General features: G+C 41.0%; 4 protein-coding genes across 4 annotated transcripts; 2 read left to right on the top strand and 2 right to left on the bottom strand.

Annotated features, from left to right (window-relative positions):
* Positions 1 to 65: 65 nt before the first annotated feature.
* PCOAH_00052810 (Sphingomyelin phosphodiesterase) lies at positions 66 to 1907 on the bottom strand (the record flags this gene model as incomplete). The annotated part of the gene is made up of 1 exon (XM_020062061.1): positions 66 to 1907. The coding sequence occupies one exon, from the start codon at positions 1905 to 1907 to the stop codon at positions 66 to 68; it is 1842 nt and encodes a 613-aa protein (XP_019917751.1).
* Positions 1908 to 5502: 3595 nt separating this feature from the next.
* PCOAH_00052800 (K+ channel tetramerization domain containing protein) lies at positions 5503 to 7670 on the top strand (the record flags this gene model as incomplete). Its single annotated transcript, XM_020062060.1, has 7 exons — positions 5503 to 5521; positions 5703 to 5801; positions 5956 to 5985; positions 6113 to 6151; positions 6354 to 6450; positions 6551 to 7203; positions 7336 to 7670. The coding sequence occupies 7 exons, from the start codon at positions 5503 to 5505 to the stop codon at positions 7668 to 7670; spliced, it is 1272 nt and encodes a 423-aa protein (XP_019917868.1).
* A 3184-nt stretch (positions 7671 to 10854) lies between these two features.
* Positions 10855 to 13185, top strand: PCOAH_00052790 (Long-chain-fatty-acid--CoA ligase; the record flags this gene model as incomplete). The annotated part of the gene is made up of 1 exon (XM_020062059.1): positions 10855 to 13185. The coding sequence occupies one exon, from the start codon at positions 10855 to 10857 to the stop codon at positions 13183 to 13185; it is 2331 nt and encodes a 776-aa protein (XP_019917841.1).
* Positions 13186 to 16331: 3146 nt separating this feature from the next.
* PCOAH_00052780 (Serine/threonine protein) lies at positions 16332 to 17849 on the bottom strand (the record flags this gene model as incomplete). Its single annotated transcript, XM_020062058.1, has 1 exon — positions 16332 to 17849. One exon carries the CDS (start codon positions 17847 to 17849, stop codon positions 16332 to 16334), a length of 1518 nt encoding a protein of 505 aa, XP_019917702.1.
* Positions 17850 to 18215: the final 366 nt, after the last annotated feature.

Here is an 18215-nt window from a genome sequence, read left to right as displayed (position 1 = left end):
CAATCCAGGTGTGTGTACGTGTGTGCGCGTGTGGAGGGCAGGTGCACCTCCTAACCCCCGCAGCACTAATTCGGAATTTTAAACGTGGCATATATCGGGAAGTGGTCACTGGGGTGATGCACGTAAGTACATTTGTAAGGAATAAAGCCGAACAAACATTTTATGATCTGAATTGGCCGGTAGCCCTTCTGAATGGCTGTCTGTGGCACGAGGGTCTTCACGTTGCAGTCCTTATTTACCAATATATAGTCTAACGTGTATTTATATTTAAAGGAGTAATCACGCTCCATATGCATGCAGTAGTCGTTCAGGTAAGAATCGAAAGTCGTTTCCAGTGCCTTCTTTGTCACGTAGCTATTTAAGCAATCACTGGACAGTACTTTATCAAAAAATGATTTATCTACCTCATATCTAATATTAAAATCGCCAACAAAAAAAAGGGGCTCATTTTTTTTTATATGCAAACTTGGCGTCCCATTATATACCCAGTTGCTCAATTCATTTAATTGCTTCCACCTGCAATTCTGCTCCCCACTCGAATCTCCTGCTTGCAAGTGGGTTGCTATCACATTCACTGGTTTGTTATTAACAGACAATTTTATGTAAATGGCACCCTTTGTACAGAACATGTCTGGAAATTTACTGTTGCTATATAGCATGGCATGCTTGTGTAAAAAGGGGTGCTTGGACAGAACGATTACACCTCCGTTTAGGAAATGATAAAATTTTGATTTGCCTGACACGGAATCGAAGCTGCTTATATTCTGTTGGTTCTTTTTTTTGTTCTTCTTACCTTCGGACTTTTTTTCTTTCAAATTTTCTGCACTGTTCACACGGTTATATGTGCTCGTTTTGTCTTCACTCGTTATATCGCAAATTGCGTTTATGTGATCTTCCCCCGCGTTGTTACTACTTTGTATGCTCAACTTACCATCTGTGCGGTAACTACTCTGTGTGCTCAACTTACTATCCCCGTTGTTGTTCTCTAAGTCGGCTGTGTTCCTCCTACTGCTGCTCTCCTTAGTGAGCTCATCTACGTTCGCATGTGGGGTCCTCCCGGGAGCACCCTTCTTGGTCGACCCCCTGCTATTCACCCACAGATTCTGTCTTTCCCCCGGGAAGACCATTCCGTCGTCCGTTTCACTGCACTGTGCTTCTTTATCGCTGTTGCTACTCTCCGTTTTGGTGGACTCATCCCCCCCGTTGAATCTTTCGTTGCTTCTTTCATTGCTATTCTCCACCACCTTATAATTGTGACTGCTTGACTTTCCCTTTATTTTGTTTCCCCTTTCGACGCCGCAGTGGAACGATAAAATGCACTCGGAATCACTCCTATTGCTGGCATCGCTGGAATCCAGGTTTAGTGTCTCCCCCGCTTCCTCCTCATTGTTATTGTTCGTGTCACTTGAGTTAAGGGACGACGTTTTCTGTCCCCTTGGAATGGCTCCTCCTAATGTGGTTACTTTGGAGGGTGGTCCTTTGGGAGGCGCCGCCTTCGTGCTGACAACCTTCCTGTTCAGGTCATTAGGGACCTTCCCTTCGGCTGCCTTCTTCTTTGGAGTCTTCCCCTTGGTACTACTCCCCACCCTTGCGTCTTTCTCGACCTGCGCGATGGACTTGCTCCACTTCACAGTTCCCTCATCCTTCCTGCCAATCACATTAGTATGGTAGGGAAATTTATCCTTGACCTTTCCCTTGGTAAGCAAGTCATAAAAGTCCCTCGTGAACACTTCGTTTAGAACAAGTATATCTATGTTGAGCAGATCGTCCAGGGTGCATATGTATTCAATTAGGGCATCTTGTCTGGTCGATAAATTTAACTGGTTGCTTAAAGGAACGGGTAGCATTTGGACATTATACGACATAATAGTTAATGTTGTGTCTGTAAGGGCGTTTAAGTTATTCATTTTTTTTTCTTTACGATGAGAGAATTTAATTGGTAACTATACTTACATAGGTGTTCTCTGCATGGGTGTTCGTGGGATGGTCCTTTTTTTTGGCGGCCTGTTCTGTCGGCGCGGAATCTTCGGGCTTTGTGCATGTGCCGGTAGGGAGATGGGCCTAGGTGAACATAAGCACATACGCTGAAACAGCCAAATGGGCGGTCTTTACCGCGGATCTGTTGTTAAAGCCTTCAGCGGTGCGATATTCTCTATCACTCTACTGTGTATAGTGCCCGTGTATTATTCCTCTTCTCGTAGGGTTTCTACTTCTTACCCTACGCGTTGCTGTGTCATACGTACTGAAAAAGTGAGGCATGGGGTGATAATCAACCATCACCAACGGGTGCTGTGTCGTACCTACCGTACCTATAATGAAGAACAGTTACGTTTTCCTTGGCTTGGCTCGTTCGACTGCCCCTATGTTGTCATGTGTTTCTCTCACTACATTTTCTATCCTACGAACCCTTCAAATAGATATAGATAGGCTTTACTTTTCGCCTTGCTTAATTTTCTACCTTTACAGCGCACAAAAAAAAGAACAAAAAAAAAGCCTCTTCGAAGGGCACTCCTCTATTAACTCTGACTTAGCTACTTCCACTGACCATGGGTTTTACGCGCCATGTAGAAGTTGCTTACTGCGTTGTGCAAATAAGAACAAACTTGGTTCACTTGACTTGGAAAAAAAATCAAATCAAATAAAATCAAATCAAATTAGGTCAAAAGAAGGACGATCAAATTAAGCCTTCTTTCCCCCGTGGATCACCCTTGCTTTAACAAGTTTGTGGAATTTCCATTTAAGAAAAAATTCATCGCAATTTAGCCGATGTTACATACGCCTCCTTTTTTCTACATAAATATAGAAAAAGGTAAAAGCACACAAACGAAAAAAACAAAAAAAAATTACATGCGTGTATATGTACATGTGTAGGGGATATTATTTTTATATTTTTTTTACAATACGCTTTTGAGGATATACATTTAACTTTTTCATTGACAGAGAAAAATGCGGGTTGACAAACAGTTGTAAAATTCGTTCGCCTAATTTTTGTTATTCTTTTATTGCGGTTCCGTTATCACATCAACTAGCGGCGCATAAAGTACGTTCACAGTGACATTGCCAATTACCATTAACCGTAACGTCACGCTTAACTGCGGATCTCAGTAGCTATGACGTGCTTACACACAACGGTTGCGCCCAAATGGTACGCCCTGAGCACATGTAAAATATCGGCTATATGTATATACTCGCATTTGTATATGCACATCACGGAGAATTAAGCAAATGTAATAAAAAGAAAAAAAATTCTTCTTTTTCCCTTTCTATATTTTCTGTACATTTTTTTCTACATGGAAGATGCTCCACCCGTCGTGCTTAAAAATAATGACCCTTTTAAATTATCCTCCTCGGAAAGAAAAATAAACGAGTAGCTGGCTAACATTGCTTAAACGGTGTAATTTCTCAGTGTGGCATTTACAAAAGGGTTCCTTTTTTTTTTTTTTTTTTTTATGGGAAATTTATGCCAGTTTTTCATGCCCTTGTCGAAAAAATTGCATTATAAAAAAAAAAAATTGTTGGAAAAAAATGGCGATGTTTTTTTTTTTTTTTTTTTTTTCCCTCTCCCCATTTAAAACTTAACATTTCGCTTTATTTAAGCATAAAAGTGGGTTATAATGATAAATCCTTTTTCTTTACACATTTACAAAGTGGCCTTTTCTAACAAATTCTCCTGACCATTCGATGTTATTGTATATTTATAACTGCTGAAGGTACTAATGTGTGTTTGACATATAGCTTGCTCCAGCGAAGCCATGTCAAGCGGCTTTTTTTCACCATTGGAAAAAAAAAAAAAACAATAAAATGAAACAAACACAATGCAAAGGACGGATGGAATGGCAATTTTACCAGTACACCCATTTTTAAGCAGGAATTATTAAGACTGCTTGTTCATTTTCTTCTTTTTCCCTTCTCCCCATCCATATATAAGCACACGCGTGGTCTTATGCCCAAATGTCCACCGTGCATGCAAGTGGGGGAATAGCGGAAGCAATAATTGCGCGCTGCGCTGTTCTACATTTATTTCCAACAAAGTGCAAAAAGGGACAAAACACATAAAACATGGCGTTAAAAAAAAGAGAACTAACAGAGTGTTAACGCAACGCTAAAAAGGGAACAGGCTATAAAAAGCCATTTAGCGATTTAAAAAATCATTAACCAAAAGGAACAATCGAACAATCGAGTGAACAGACGGCACCCACGTGGTGAAATGGAAAAAAATAAATTCATACCACTGTGCCTTCGAAAAATTTGTCACTATGACAGGTGAAAGGTGTAAAAGGGTTAAACGGTAAAACGGAAAAAAAAAAATCGCAAAAAAGAGGAAAAAAGAAGGAAATTTTCCTTTACACTGTTGGAACAATATGGCACACTTCAGCCGCGTCGCGAAAGAGATGGAAAGTCCCACTGTATTTACTCGTACACATACACTTAATCCAACTTCACCGTGGAAAGTGCTTCTCTACGCGGTGCTATGTAAAAGTTCGTACTGCATAAAAGTACAGGAACAGCGTTATCCCAGTTTGGCATGCTATATTCGCACATTGCCGCTCTGCCCGTCACGTTTATGACCTGCGCTGGGCGTGTAAAAGGTGTGTGTACATAATAAGGAAACCTGTACATCGCATTGTGCTCGTCATTTCCAGAGGCCACGCGACTGGGTCATGTAACCCCGATTTTGCAGCGGTGGGGGGAAAAAAAAATACACATATGTGTAAGTACGTATATATAAGTATACATATATATATATATGTACGTAGTTATTTACACGTGGGTGCATACTGGAAGTGCTCGCGGGGCGGACCGCCTTTTGCAAATGACCCAACGCGATTAGGCAATTGCACCGTGCCGTGAAACTTTTCCGACTGAAAAAAATTGTGCATCAGTATTCTATAAATAAAAAGAGCACAAACGGGTGATGTACCATATGGTTGAAAAATCACGCGCAGGTGTAGCGAAGAGGAACCAAGTACAGCACGGGTAGTTACAAAGGTTTTGCAAAAGGCTGGCTAAAGATTGGCCAAGGGTTACCGAAAGATCTCAAAAAATCGAAATTAAGGAAAAGTATAGAACTACATATGGAATTATTTTCACAATTGTGTCCGTTCCCTGTTTGATTTTCCTGGACCTATGTCTCTCCTCCTTTCTTCTCACCCAGGAACACAAAATCGATGAGTTAAGAAAACATTTTTTCCCCCGTTTGAACGCACTGTGTGAAGGAAAGTGTGGGATTTGTCCAGAGTGCATAATCCCTCATATCTGTGCAAGTATACATACAAGCCGCGGTACTGTCGGGGTACACTTAGTACACCTCTGTAACAAGGCCATTCGAGCACACACAAAATAGCCTCAACCGTTTTGTAAATCTGCTCGGGAAGACCCATGTGCATATGCACACGCAAACACACATGCGTATATGCGCATCCGGAAGAAGAACACATAGACCCATTGTAAAACGCAAAAAAAAAAAAAAAAAAAAAAAATACATACATACTCTTTTAAAAGATGGACTCCATTGAAGGAGGTACGCCTTCCCCCACTTCCATCTTCAGTTGCGTGTGGTTAACTAATCAGGTGCCTTTCTTCGGCATATAGTAAAATGCGCCGTTTAATGGACACACGTGTTGTGTTTTGTTGTGTTACCACGCCCTGCCAACATACCGTTTTCTTTTTCCCTTTTTTCGATTTCCCCCCTCCCTCTACAGACAAGGTCATAAGCATAAATGTCGGAGGGACCATTTACATGACGACCCTGAACTTGATTTGCAAATACAGGAATTCTCGTCTATGTGAAATTGTTTTAGGTAGTTTTGGAAAATTCTTCCAAAGGGGAGAGAATCTTCACCTTGTTCTTGTGTCGCCAAGTGGATAACGTAAAAATGCACCCTACTTCTTTCCTGAGAGATAACGTTCCTGCTGCCTTTGCTACATACTTGTAACGTTTTGAACCCTTTACAGAGAAACTGAAGGCTCTGCCGGACGTGGACAGTAAGCGTCTCGTATAGGCAAAGTTTAAACAGTCTACATATATGCAGTTTTGCCGCCAGAATTGGGTTTTCCTCATTTGCGCACCTTCCCAGCTTAACCCTTTCGCACCACCACCCCTTTTGCGTAGCCCATCACAACAGGAAGGAAATATTCATAGACCGAAATGGTTCGCAGTGCACGAGGGGAATAGCGACAGTGCATATCTCTACACCATTGTTGCGGTTCTCTAATTAGCACCTTTACATTTGTTGCTAGGTCTTCTTGTTAATTCAACCCGTGTGTGCTCCTACAAGTGGAAATGCCTGTCTCCGTTTGATCGCATAGCTCCATTCCGCTGTGCCGTTTCGTTCCACTACACCCCCGTGCAGGAAGCAGGTTCGAGTACATTTTGGACTTCCTGCGAGACGGAGTGCTGATATGCGAAAATGACATCAACGTCTTGACGAGGATACTAATCGAAGCTGTGTACTTCAAATTGTTTTCCCTCATAAAAATTTTGAAAAAAAAAAATCCAATTGTTGTATTCAAACATGGGGAATAACGTGAACAAAAATATTTTCAAAAGTATCATTGGCACACTTGAGGGGGGAAAAAAAAATAAAATAAAAAGCAAAGCGAAAAATAATAGCGTTCCGAGCATGTTAAATAAAATTTCCGCCAATATTAAGAAGCACAACGAAATGAAATGTTGCACTGTTAAAAAAAAAATTGGCAACGTCCATTTTTTGAACAAGGTAAATTTATTAAATGAATTGAATGAAGAAGATCATTCTCCCATTAAGGGGGAGATTAACATGAGGGGGTACACACCCTTGTCTAGTGTTCCACCGAACAGCTGCAAAGTTGAGAAAGAAATTGTGTCTGCTAAGGATGAGGGGGACAAAGTAAAAAATGACGCACACGTTGAATGTAATAACGACAGGGAACTGAACACGCAACATAATTTACCAAAAATTATTCTTCCCAATCCGTCTTCCCCTTCAAAATACACCAAAACCGTTGATTACAATATAACGAATAATTTCATAAATGAGGAAAACAAATTGAAGAATAAAAATAATGCCAATGGTTCCACTCGGATAAATTGTTTATTGAAAAATATCGAACAGAAGGGATACCCCCCCGTCTCTCTGTCACCCAATGGGCATTTAAAAAATGGGGACAGCAAAACGCTTTCCTTCGCGAAGAGCACCAGTATTTTTATCTACGGCAAAGAAGGTTATCCACGTTATGTGTTCAGCGTGTCCTGTCTTTTTGTAATGCACCGCAAATGCCATATTAACAGGTCTAATTCTTTCCCCCCATGTGTTATCTCATTACATGTTTTCTTCCCCCCCTCTGCACACACAGATGAGATAGCCCAGAACGGGACCAACGACCCCGTGGGCACCTCCACAGAGAGCCCCAACAAAAGCTTATCCCCAAGCAGCATCCCAGGTGCGAACTATTCAGGCTACTCCAGCTTGGCGAACTATGGCACCTGTGCGAATTACGCCAACGCTAGCAGCGACGTCGATAGGGCATGTTACAAATATAATAATTATACGTATAACAATGTGAACAACCCTAGGGGTCAAATTTTAGTTCATTCCGAAATTGACGACATCGAAGAAACGTCCCCCTTCCCAATATTGTCCAACGTCAATTTGGGCGAGCAGATCTTCAGCACGACGGTGGATTTTTAGTGTCCCCTTCTGCCAGTTTTTTTGTGCGCGTTGTACTGTACAGGGCATTGTATGTACATGGCGTTTTATTGTACAGGGTGATGTTTTGTAGCGTGGCGCCGTGCGTGCCTTAACCCGGCGTAAAGACGCACTCCCTCACTCATCTCGCCAGAAAATGTTTTGTCACCTTTTTAATCCCTTTTTTGTATTTTTAATTTTTTTTTATTGGAAAAAATGCATCAAGTGTTGACAGTTGTTCCACTTTTGTTGTAATTGTAGCGTACCTTTACGCTTTACCTTCACGGGGATGTTCACACGTCTGCGTAGGTTTGCACATATCCACGCAGGTCTGCTTAATCTTGCTGATAAAGTGAGAAGATTTTAAAAATTCCGAAGAAGTCATATCTTAATGTAAGGTTGGGGCGTGTCGAACAGCCCAAACCTGTAGATGTCACAGAGACCCATTTTTAGGGGAGTATTTTAAATGTGGCAAAAAAGGTGCCCAGTTGAACATGAAGCAGATGTTGCGCGTTTGGTATGCCATGTTGGGGTGGATTACTCCTTTTTACATCTCCAACGTTAACGCTCAGGTATAGCAGTCGGATGAGTCATGTTGCCCACTTCCCTATATCCCCATGCAGTGCCATGCAGTTCTGCAGATTGAGGGGAAGAATGACGTCTTCCCCGAACACAACACTGATACATTAACGTGGAGCCACTCCCACATACGCCTACGAGTGTAGAATGCGCAAATGGGGCAGACGTACAGTTGGTCATTTCGCCTTCCCGTTCTAGTAATTACCACTTTTAGCGCACGACACACTAGGGGCACTTAATAATATCTTGGGGGGGAAGGATAAGGAGGAATATTCCCCATCCATATGGGCACATATCATTTTAGCTCCTCCGTTTTTTTCCCACTTTTCGCTTTAAATACGTCCAACTCTGAGGGCGCACACAGAAACGATCGCATAGGTGGCAGACTCCGCAACCGAGCTGTGCCTGCTTTCATCGAAGTTGTGTACAAAACCGAAATTAGAAAAAATTAACAATAGTTTTGACGACTGCTCTAAAATGAGTGAATGGTGAAGGAAGGGCATTGCTGTGAATGCTTCAGTTTATTCTTACTCCTTTTTTTTACTTTTTCTTTTTCACGTCTTTTAATTTAAAGTAGGAACATTGCATTGAGTTGGCATGGCGAAAGGAGCCATGAAGAAAGAACAAACCGTTTTCACGTGTTGCCTGTGATTAGTTCACTATGTTATTTATTTATTTATTTTTTTTTTTACCATTTGGTCTTTCTGTGGGAAGTTCTCTCTTCGCTTTTGTCCTCCCATAAATTTGGGATGCGCGCGCCACTTGGCCGCGTGGCAGTACTGTCGCGAATGTTTTTTCTACCGCCCAACTAATCTGTATGGCTTAGCACACAGGGGTATTTGATGAGAATCGGAAGAGGGCAAAGTGTATGTGAGTTGGAAGAAGGCAAAATGTATGCGAGTTGGAAAAGTGCAAATTCGGTGAGTGTATGCGCACCTCGCTGTGTACCCCTTTTTTCCTCCCCCCCTTCGCATACATATACGCGAGCGTACGTACTACCAGGAAATTTTTTAAACGCGCAATGGAAATTCAAAAGGGAAAAAAAAAAAAAAACACACGCGATCTCAACGTGTATGTAAAGCTGGGGAAAACTCCATACCTAAATGAAATATGTACAGAAAAGGTATATGTTTAAAGTGGCACATTTTTTTTTTTTTTTGTGGGCGCGACATGCATTACCTACTGCAACGCGTTTTTTTTAAAATGTAAAATGCGCACTTGACACCGGGAAAACAATTTAATTATTTTTTCCACCATATTCTTTTTGCAGATTTTTTACTCCTTTTTGCCTATTTTGTTGCCTTTTTTTTTTTTCCCCATTTTTTTGCACATTCTTTTGCCTTTTTTTTCCGTTTTTGTTACCTTCTTGTTACCTTCTTGTTACCTTTTTGTTGCCTTTTTTTTATTTTCTTTTTTTTCATCCCGTAAAGATATGCTCACCACAATAACGAATGAGGTGATGAAATGCGCATTGAAGAAAAACACCTCCAAAGAGGGGACAACGATAACGTGAAGATGATAACTGGCCATAATAACGTGGCCATGATAACGTAGCGATAACAGCGTAGCGTTAACAGCGTAGCAATAATAGCGCAGCGCTAACGCTTAGGCTTCGTGTTTTCATTTTACTTACCCATTCGCCTTTCCATCTTCCCACTTTATTCATTTTTCCTACGTTATAGCCCCAACTTTGTTACGCCTGCAGAGGTACGTATATGTGTGAGAAAGTCCAGTTGGGTATACGCAGCAGCACTTGTGCATACAAAGGTGCGCATACGTACAAGCGGTGTATACAACCCGAAGATAAGCGTGCCGCCTTGCATGCCCCTTTTTTTAAACGGCAAAGTCGAGCGGCCTAGTCAAATGGCCAAGTTCGTTCCACACATACCCCATTTGTGCCCGTAAACGCAGTTATCCCATTTGTTGACGGTGTCAATTTTTATGCACACTTTGTGAAGATACTTTAAGGGGGAAAAAAACATAAAAATCGGAAAAACAACCCCCTCAACGCAATTTAATCATTTTGTTTCGCCACACCGAAGTTGGCTAATTCCCCTATGCTTCAGTGGGCACACACACGGAAGGATAAGAAGATTTCCAATTGGGAATCAGGTGGCCTTTGAACACTCCTCGGGGTTAAAGCGCCAAATTGTATGGACGGAAGATTCTTCAGACGCCATGCGCTGTTAACTTTGCCCCGTTTGTTAATTGTGTCCAGCGAGAAATCACACACACACACACATATATACATACAAAGGGAATGCACGTCGTATGTATTTGTTAGGGTTTGCTTCTCGAACAGCGTAGTGTCCCCCTCCCCTTTCGAATAGGCCTCGCTTCCTTTAGTTGCAAAGGTTAATAGAAACTGCATAACCGCATATCTACATAACGGCGTAACTGCACAACGGCGTAACTGCACAACGGCGTAACTGCACAACGGCGTAACTGCACAACGGCGTAACTGCACAACGGCGTAACTGCATAACGGCGTAACTGCATAACGGCGTAACTGCATAACGGCGTAACTGCATAACGGCGTAACTGCATAACGGCGTAACTGCATAACGGCGTAACAGATTGAGCGCGCCTCACCCACGAATGCAACAAGATGGACGTGACAAAATTCAAACGTAAGGTGTACAATTTTTTGGAAAACGAAAATGAGTACGTCTTCAAGGATAACGACGGGGAGGACAACGCGAGCGAAATAAAATATTTCGACGAAGTAAAAGGGACAGCAAAAAAAAACTCCAGCAACATTTTCAGGCCAAAGACGTATGATTTGTGTCAGAGCTTGGAAAAAACGAAAGGATTCTTAGGCATAGAAATGTCCAACAAGTATGAAGTATTTTGTTTTGCTTGTAAATATTACTATGATAAGGATTTTCTCGGAGAAAGGAAAAAGGAAGTAAGGGGCAATGAGACAATTCTTGGAGAGTATTCATTCAAAACTTATGGTGAAATAAAAAATGAAATAGAAATACTAGCATCTGCATTGTACCAGTTTGAAAATATAGAACCCAACATTTTCACAGATAATGGTGAATATGCTGAATTGAAAATTTTAGGTATTTGGTCTAAAAATAGAGTAGAATGGCTAACTACCGACTATGCCTGCTCAGCCATCGACTTTGTCACCGTCCCTATATACGACACCATGGGGATAAACTCGGTCAAGTATATATTTCAAAAAACGCAAATGAAAATTTGCTGCATCGAAGCGGAAAAGTTGGAATGTCTCATCAAATTGAAGGATGAACTACCCGATCTACACATTTTAATTATTTACGATGAGTGGAGCTTAAAGGACGATATTAAGCAGCGAGCCAGTAAGGCAGGCTACAAGGTATATTTCTATAAAGACCTAATTGATAAATTTAAGAACCAAAATATTATCCCCCAGTATGAGTACTACGATCACGATTTTCATAGTCATGAGAATAAGGAGAAGGAGGACAATTCTAGCGTGAAGAATGTCAGCGGGGGGAAAGATCAAAAGGGTGTCAAAAAAGGGCCGGACTCGAGGAGCGGCACAGGCGGTAACAACAGTACTGGCAAAAGTGGTAATAGTGGTAATAGTGGAAGTGGGTCCAACGCGCTGATGCAGAAGCTGAAAAAGAATAAAGGAAAATTGACTGATGTGTGTACCATCATTTTTACCTCCGGATCGTCTGGAATGCCCAAAGGCGCCATGTTGACACATAATACTTTCATTACCTTTATGCAAAGCTACATCATCGACGGTAATAGACTGGGCCTGATGAAACATGACGTGGTGCTCAGCTACCTTCCCCTAGCTCACGTCTACGAACGGCTAATCGAATTCGCTGTGTGTTTTTTTGGAGCCAAAATAGGCTACTTCTCTGGAAACATAAAAGAGTTAGTCAGTGATATCAACGAGTTAAAACCAACCTTCCTAATCACCGTCCCGAGAATTTTACAAAAGATCCATGACAATATTATGGAAGGATTGAAGAACAAATCGTTTGTAGCCAGAACGTTGGTAAAAACAGCCCTGAAAAATAAAAAAAACATATATTTGAAAAATCCGAAAAAGTTTTCCCATCCAATTTATGACATCATTTTACAACCAGTGAGGAACCGATTTGGGGGTCGCATAAGGACGCAAGTCATGGGTTCTGCATCTATGGATAAAAATAAACTAATCGATTTGCAAATGCTCTTTTCAGCACCTATTTCGGAAGGATGGGGAATGACCGAAGTGGGCGTAGGATTTCTGCAACACAGATATGATTGCACCAAAGGAACCATCGGAGGAATGTTCTCCAATGTTTCCATGAAAGTCGTTAAGGTGGAAAATATGAAGTATGACCCAAAGGCTTACCCAAACAAGGGAGAATTATGCGTCAAGGGAAGTAGCCTAATGGTAGGCTATTTCCGAGATGAGCAATTAACAAGGAAGTCCTTCGATGAAGATGGCTTCTTCTACACAGGAGATGTCGTAGAAGTGAATGAAAATAATGCATACGTTCGAATCATAGACAGAGCAAAAAATATATTTAAATTAGCTCAAGGGGAGTACGTCGAGCCGGAAAAATTGGAAAATATATACACCAATAGTATATACATAGAGAATATTTTTGTCCATGGGTATAATTACGAAAATGAATTAGTATCCATTATTGTGCCTAATGAAATTTTCGTTCTTGATTACGCCAAGAAGAATAACCTCAATATGCCCTTCGAGGAGCTCCTTAAATGTGATGCTATTAAAAAGCTTTTTTATAATGAAATATTGACTATGTCAAAAACGTATAATTTGAATGGCATTGAGAAGATCCACTTATTTCATTTGACGCCTATTCCATTTTCTGTGGAAAATAAACAGCTCACCCCTACCCATAAGGTCGTTAGGAACGCCATTTTCGCGGATTATAAAAATATCATTGACGATTTGTACCAGTCGAGGAAGAAATAAGCTCGTTTGTTTGTGGAGCGGGTTTTCCCCCCTTTTTGCACGATCCATCTTGTGCAGTTATGGTGTGCATTGCACCGTTATCGTTATGCTACTGTGCCACGTTACATTTTGTGGCCCTTTGTTAACCTATTTGATGTGCGGTGAAAAAGAGCACACTTTCCCACGCTGTGTGATTTGAAGGATTGAATTAATCCTTCCCCCTCTCGTCGTGCCAATTTTAAGCACAAATAAGCTGAGGGGATCGGACATCCAAACGGGGACACCTGATCGGTGGGTTAGCCTCCAGTTGAAAAGCCCCCACTCCGAAGTGTGCCTCCCCCGTGATGATAGTGCAATTCTTTTTTTTTAAATATGCAATGACGTATTTAAGAAAATTCAATTTTGTGACAAACTAAAGCATCTTGTAGCGGAATTTTTTACTTCCCCATTTGTGTATTCGTGCGTGTGCTGCATATGCTGAATATCCGCACGTGTATGAACAGACGTAAATACGTGCGCATATATGCAGACCCACCTATAAATGTGTTTGTGTGCAAACCCACGTATAAATGCGTTTGTGTGTAGACCCAAATATAAACGCGTTTGTGTGTAGACCCAAATATAAACGCGTTTGTGTGTAGACCCAAGTATAAACGCGTTTGTGTGTAGACCCAAATATAAACGCGTTTGTGTGTAGACCCAAGTATAAATGTGTTTGTGTGCAGTCCTCCCCACCAGCTACTCCTCCTCTGCATTTATTCGTTAAGTGCCCAATGCACATGAGGAATACACATTGGCATGCATTTTTGTTGTGAAATTGATTGTCATCATATGTTCAACTCATATGTCTGTACAGGCATATGTACATCCTTAAATTACACTGAATAAAAAACTTGCTTCAAAAGTAACCCCCATCGTGTGCTACACACTTAGCATATATATGTGTGTGTGCACATTTCAAAAAAAAAAAGTGACGCGTTGAATCTTCTCACCCCTCGTCCAAATAATAAAACGCTCCGCAGCCCCGTCCCTCATGATCATTTAAAATGGGTTTACCAACCTGCGCGACATCATCACAGCAATGTAAAATTTGTAGACAATGCGCCGAATGATTATGCGAAAAAAATATTCCCCCGAGATAGGTCCTCCTACATTGCAGGTTTGGACCCACTCGTAAAAATTTACGCAAAATTGATCGGAAAAAGGTCGTGCCTTTACCAAGGAAACATTTATGACAAAAAAAAAAAAAGGGCTAAGAACTCACTTCCTATTTAGTCCAATCACCAGCAGGGAATATACTTCGTGGAAATTTTGAAGTGACAAAACAGCTTTGCTTTCCACATATCTTTGCTTAAGTGGGTGTTCGACTGTCCCACAATTTTGAAACAGAGTAACATTTGAATTAGCCAATTAAATAGCTCGAAATTGCAAAGAAAAAAAAAAAAAAAAAAAAAAAAAAAGAAAAAAAGAAAAAAACAAATGTGAAGGTACACAACGTCAAATTCGAATTACATGTTTGGGTGGGTTTTCGTGTCCTTTTCTCTATTTTTAATTAAAGCGACATTCATTGGGAAAAGGAAAAAAAGGAACGTGGAGTGTTTAACAGATTGACAGCATGCATAGTAGGGCATACACTGTGACATATACAAACGGGTGTGATGATACACAAAACACGGATAAGACGCAAATTAATTCTTCACAAAATGTAGCAAAAAGGATGGGGGAGATATTTTCTTCATCTTTTTCTGCTTTTCTTTTTGCGTTATTTATTTATTTTTTTTATTTTGTTACTGTGCTTTTTTTTTTTTTTAAAAACATTCCACCCAAGTATGGGCGGGGCATTTGCAAGAAACGCCCGTGTTTCAAATGGGACAAAATGCACATAGTGATTGTGTGCATCCTTTTAATTATACACATAAACATATGACGAAACAAACGTACAGGCAGAAATAAACCTGAAAAAAAAAAAAAAAACAAAAACAAACAAACAAGCTGGATGAGGCAACGTGGAGGGAGAAATAAAACGATAGCCTCGCCAGCTGAGCGGCTTTTCTTCTTCCTCCGTTGGACAGGTGAGGCGGCAACGGCTCACAGGCAGGTAAGCTTCCTTTTCCTTGCCGAGCGCACTCTCCGATCGCAGCAAACGTAAACATAGAAACATGCAAACATACACACACGCGTATGTACATACGTAGACATACTTCACAACAAACTTACACAAATAAATATACACGCATTTACAGACAAATAAGGACGCGCCACGCCACGTGGTGAATTAGACTCTAATTTTGACACACTTGGTTTACTGCAGCCTAGTTATCATCAATGAGCTTAACGAACAGGTGGAAATCACCAGGATGGGGAAGACGAATCGACTTCTCTCTATTTTAGTGAATTTCTGGGGACACATATCACGCGAGACGTGCAAATGAAAGGGTATCATTTCTTTTGCATCTGTAAGTGTGAAGCAAAGGGAGGAGAAAAAAATGAATAAACATATATACACATATGTATGCACAAAGTAGGATGGTCCTGTTACTCCACACACTTTTTGTTCCACATAAAGGCCGCGTGTTCCACTACGACATTGTGAAAATGCGCTCATACGAGGGGATCGCCATTTGTCTTTCTTTCTCTCATTTTCGTGTTCACTATTTTGCTTTCCCTTCTTCTCTCCGTTCTCACCTTCGCTGCGACTTTTGCGCCCCAAGAACCTGATCGCGGTTGCGAAATCGGACGAAAAAACACGCGCACGGGCGCAAACGGGGGACGAAACAAATGAAGGAGAAATGAAAACGCAAATAAAAATGGGCATGTGAACACAAATGGGTGGACAAATGGGTGGACAAATGGGTTGACAAATAGATAGACAAATAGATAGACAAATGGACAAACAAATGGACAGACAAATGGACAGACAAATGGACAAACAAATAGACAAACAAATGGACAAACAAATGGACAGATAAATGGATGGACAAACACACGTGCAATACGCGCACGATGCGTAAACGAACGTGCGTGCGGACCAAGTCGGGTCTGAAAAAGGGACGCAAAGAAGCTCCCGCTAGAACCCATCTGCTATAAACACCTGATAAACACACGCCGGAAGCACCCGCAACTGCCTCAATACGGGCCGCTTCATATCGCTTCACACCGATGTGCGCTCAAATCAACTCGTTGCTCTTCTTCTTAAAATGGTTGCACGACATCAGGGAGGAGGAGCGGTTGGGGGCGGGGCACCCTCCGTGCAGAACCACCGTTTCATACTCATTCGAGTTGGTCATATACGCATCGTAGTCCTTCCTATTTAGCGTTATCGAATCAATGCTGCTCTTATCCTTTATCAAGTTTTCAGAATATTTATCATCAATTTTGAGCATGGTATCGAAATAGTTTTTATAATCATTAAAATTATTTTTGCTGTTTTTTCTAGCGTCGGACTCTGCTTTGTTCTTGTCCCCATTTTCAACAATGTTATAGTGTTTACATTTCTTGCGCATTTCTTGTTCTGTCAATTTTTGGATCAGATTCTCTTTATTCTTCAGTTCGTTTATATTTGCATTCATATGCATGTCCGTAATTTTGGGGAGAAACCAGGGGTGTCCTAACGCTTGGATGGCTGTACATCTATCGTCTGGATTCTTACTGCACATCCAGAGAATAATTTCTTTCACATTTTCAGACTTGGTTAACCAATGCTTTGTGTTAAAGCTGATGTGACACCTCATGTTTTTTTTAAAAATTTCCTTCACGTTATTTCCTCTGAAGGGGGGGTACCCACACAGTATGTTGAACAGAATAACCCCTAAGCTGAAGATATCCACTTTTGTGCCATACGAGGCGTACTTCAATATTTCGGGTGCGACGTATCCGGGGGAACCACACCTCATATTCATAGAGGGACTATTCAAAAAAGAGGCTAATCCAAAGTCGATAATTTTTAATGAACTAGGATCATTCACATTTTCCAGCATTAAGTTTTCCATTTTTAAGTCCCTATGTACTACTCCGTTCGAGTGTAAAGCCTCCAAGGCTATTAAAATTCGTTTAATAGCTTTTCTGGCCACCTGTTCTGTGTACGGACCATTGTTATTAAGGTATTCAAAGAGTTCCCCTCCTTTTAAATATTCCAACACTAGGTAGACGAACCCTTCCTGCTCGTATGCCGATATTAACTTTATTATATACTTATGCATGACCTTTCGGAGAACCTCAATTTCGGTATACACATTTGATTCTTTCACTTTCGATTTGTCCACTTCTTTCACCACTACTCTATTTCCATACAAGATGTTGGTACCAATATATGCTGTGGAAAAACTTCCCTTTCCTATTTTTTTATTCAAGACATATACATTTTTAAACCCCAAGATCGGGAAACCAAGCATGTTAAAGAATTGACTCATTTCACTAAACTCCTCCTTACTTCGGCACTGAAATTGATATTCCTCATTTGCCGTGATTATATGAATACATGGTCCTATCTCCGTTATGTTGTTGATTATTCTGCACCCTTTCAGGGGGACTGTAAATTCGGGGTTCTCCTGATACATATACGTCCAGCATAGCAAATATGGGTTCTTCTTTTCATCATACGTTAGGGACACATGAGAGGCTGCACCAGTCGCCAGAGGGAAGTCTATCCGTTTTCCTTTAAATAGCTGATGGTATCTCTTCTCCATGTTGTGTGATATACTGGACACTTTTTTACTGTGGTTTGGGGCTATCTTCAGCACGGATATATATTTTGGCAATTTTTTTTTTTATTTTTATACGCACCGTGGTTTGCCATATAATGATAATGCGTGATGAACCTGAATTGGTACGAAACAAAATTGTGAAAAAAAAAAAAAAAACAGGTGGTGGGTGTGGCTATCTTAAAAGGGGTGTCAGATAGGACACCGTGAAGATAGAAGTCGGTGGTCCTATCGTGATGTGTATATATGGGTGCACGAGGGGACGAACATTGCCATGTGATGTACACTCAAGCATAGATATGCACAAACGTGATGCAGTAAATATTTAAGCACAATCAGGTAACAAAACAA

The sequence above is a fragment of the Plasmodium coatneyi genome, chromosome 14 (genome assembly GCF_001680005.1).
Source record: "Plasmodium coatneyi strain Hackeri chromosome 14, complete sequence".
In the NCBI taxonomy this organism is placed as follows: Eukaryota; Apicomplexa; class Aconoidasida; order Haemosporida; family Plasmodiidae; genus Plasmodium; species Plasmodium coatneyi.
This window is presented reverse-complemented; position numbering and strand designations above follow the sequence as displayed.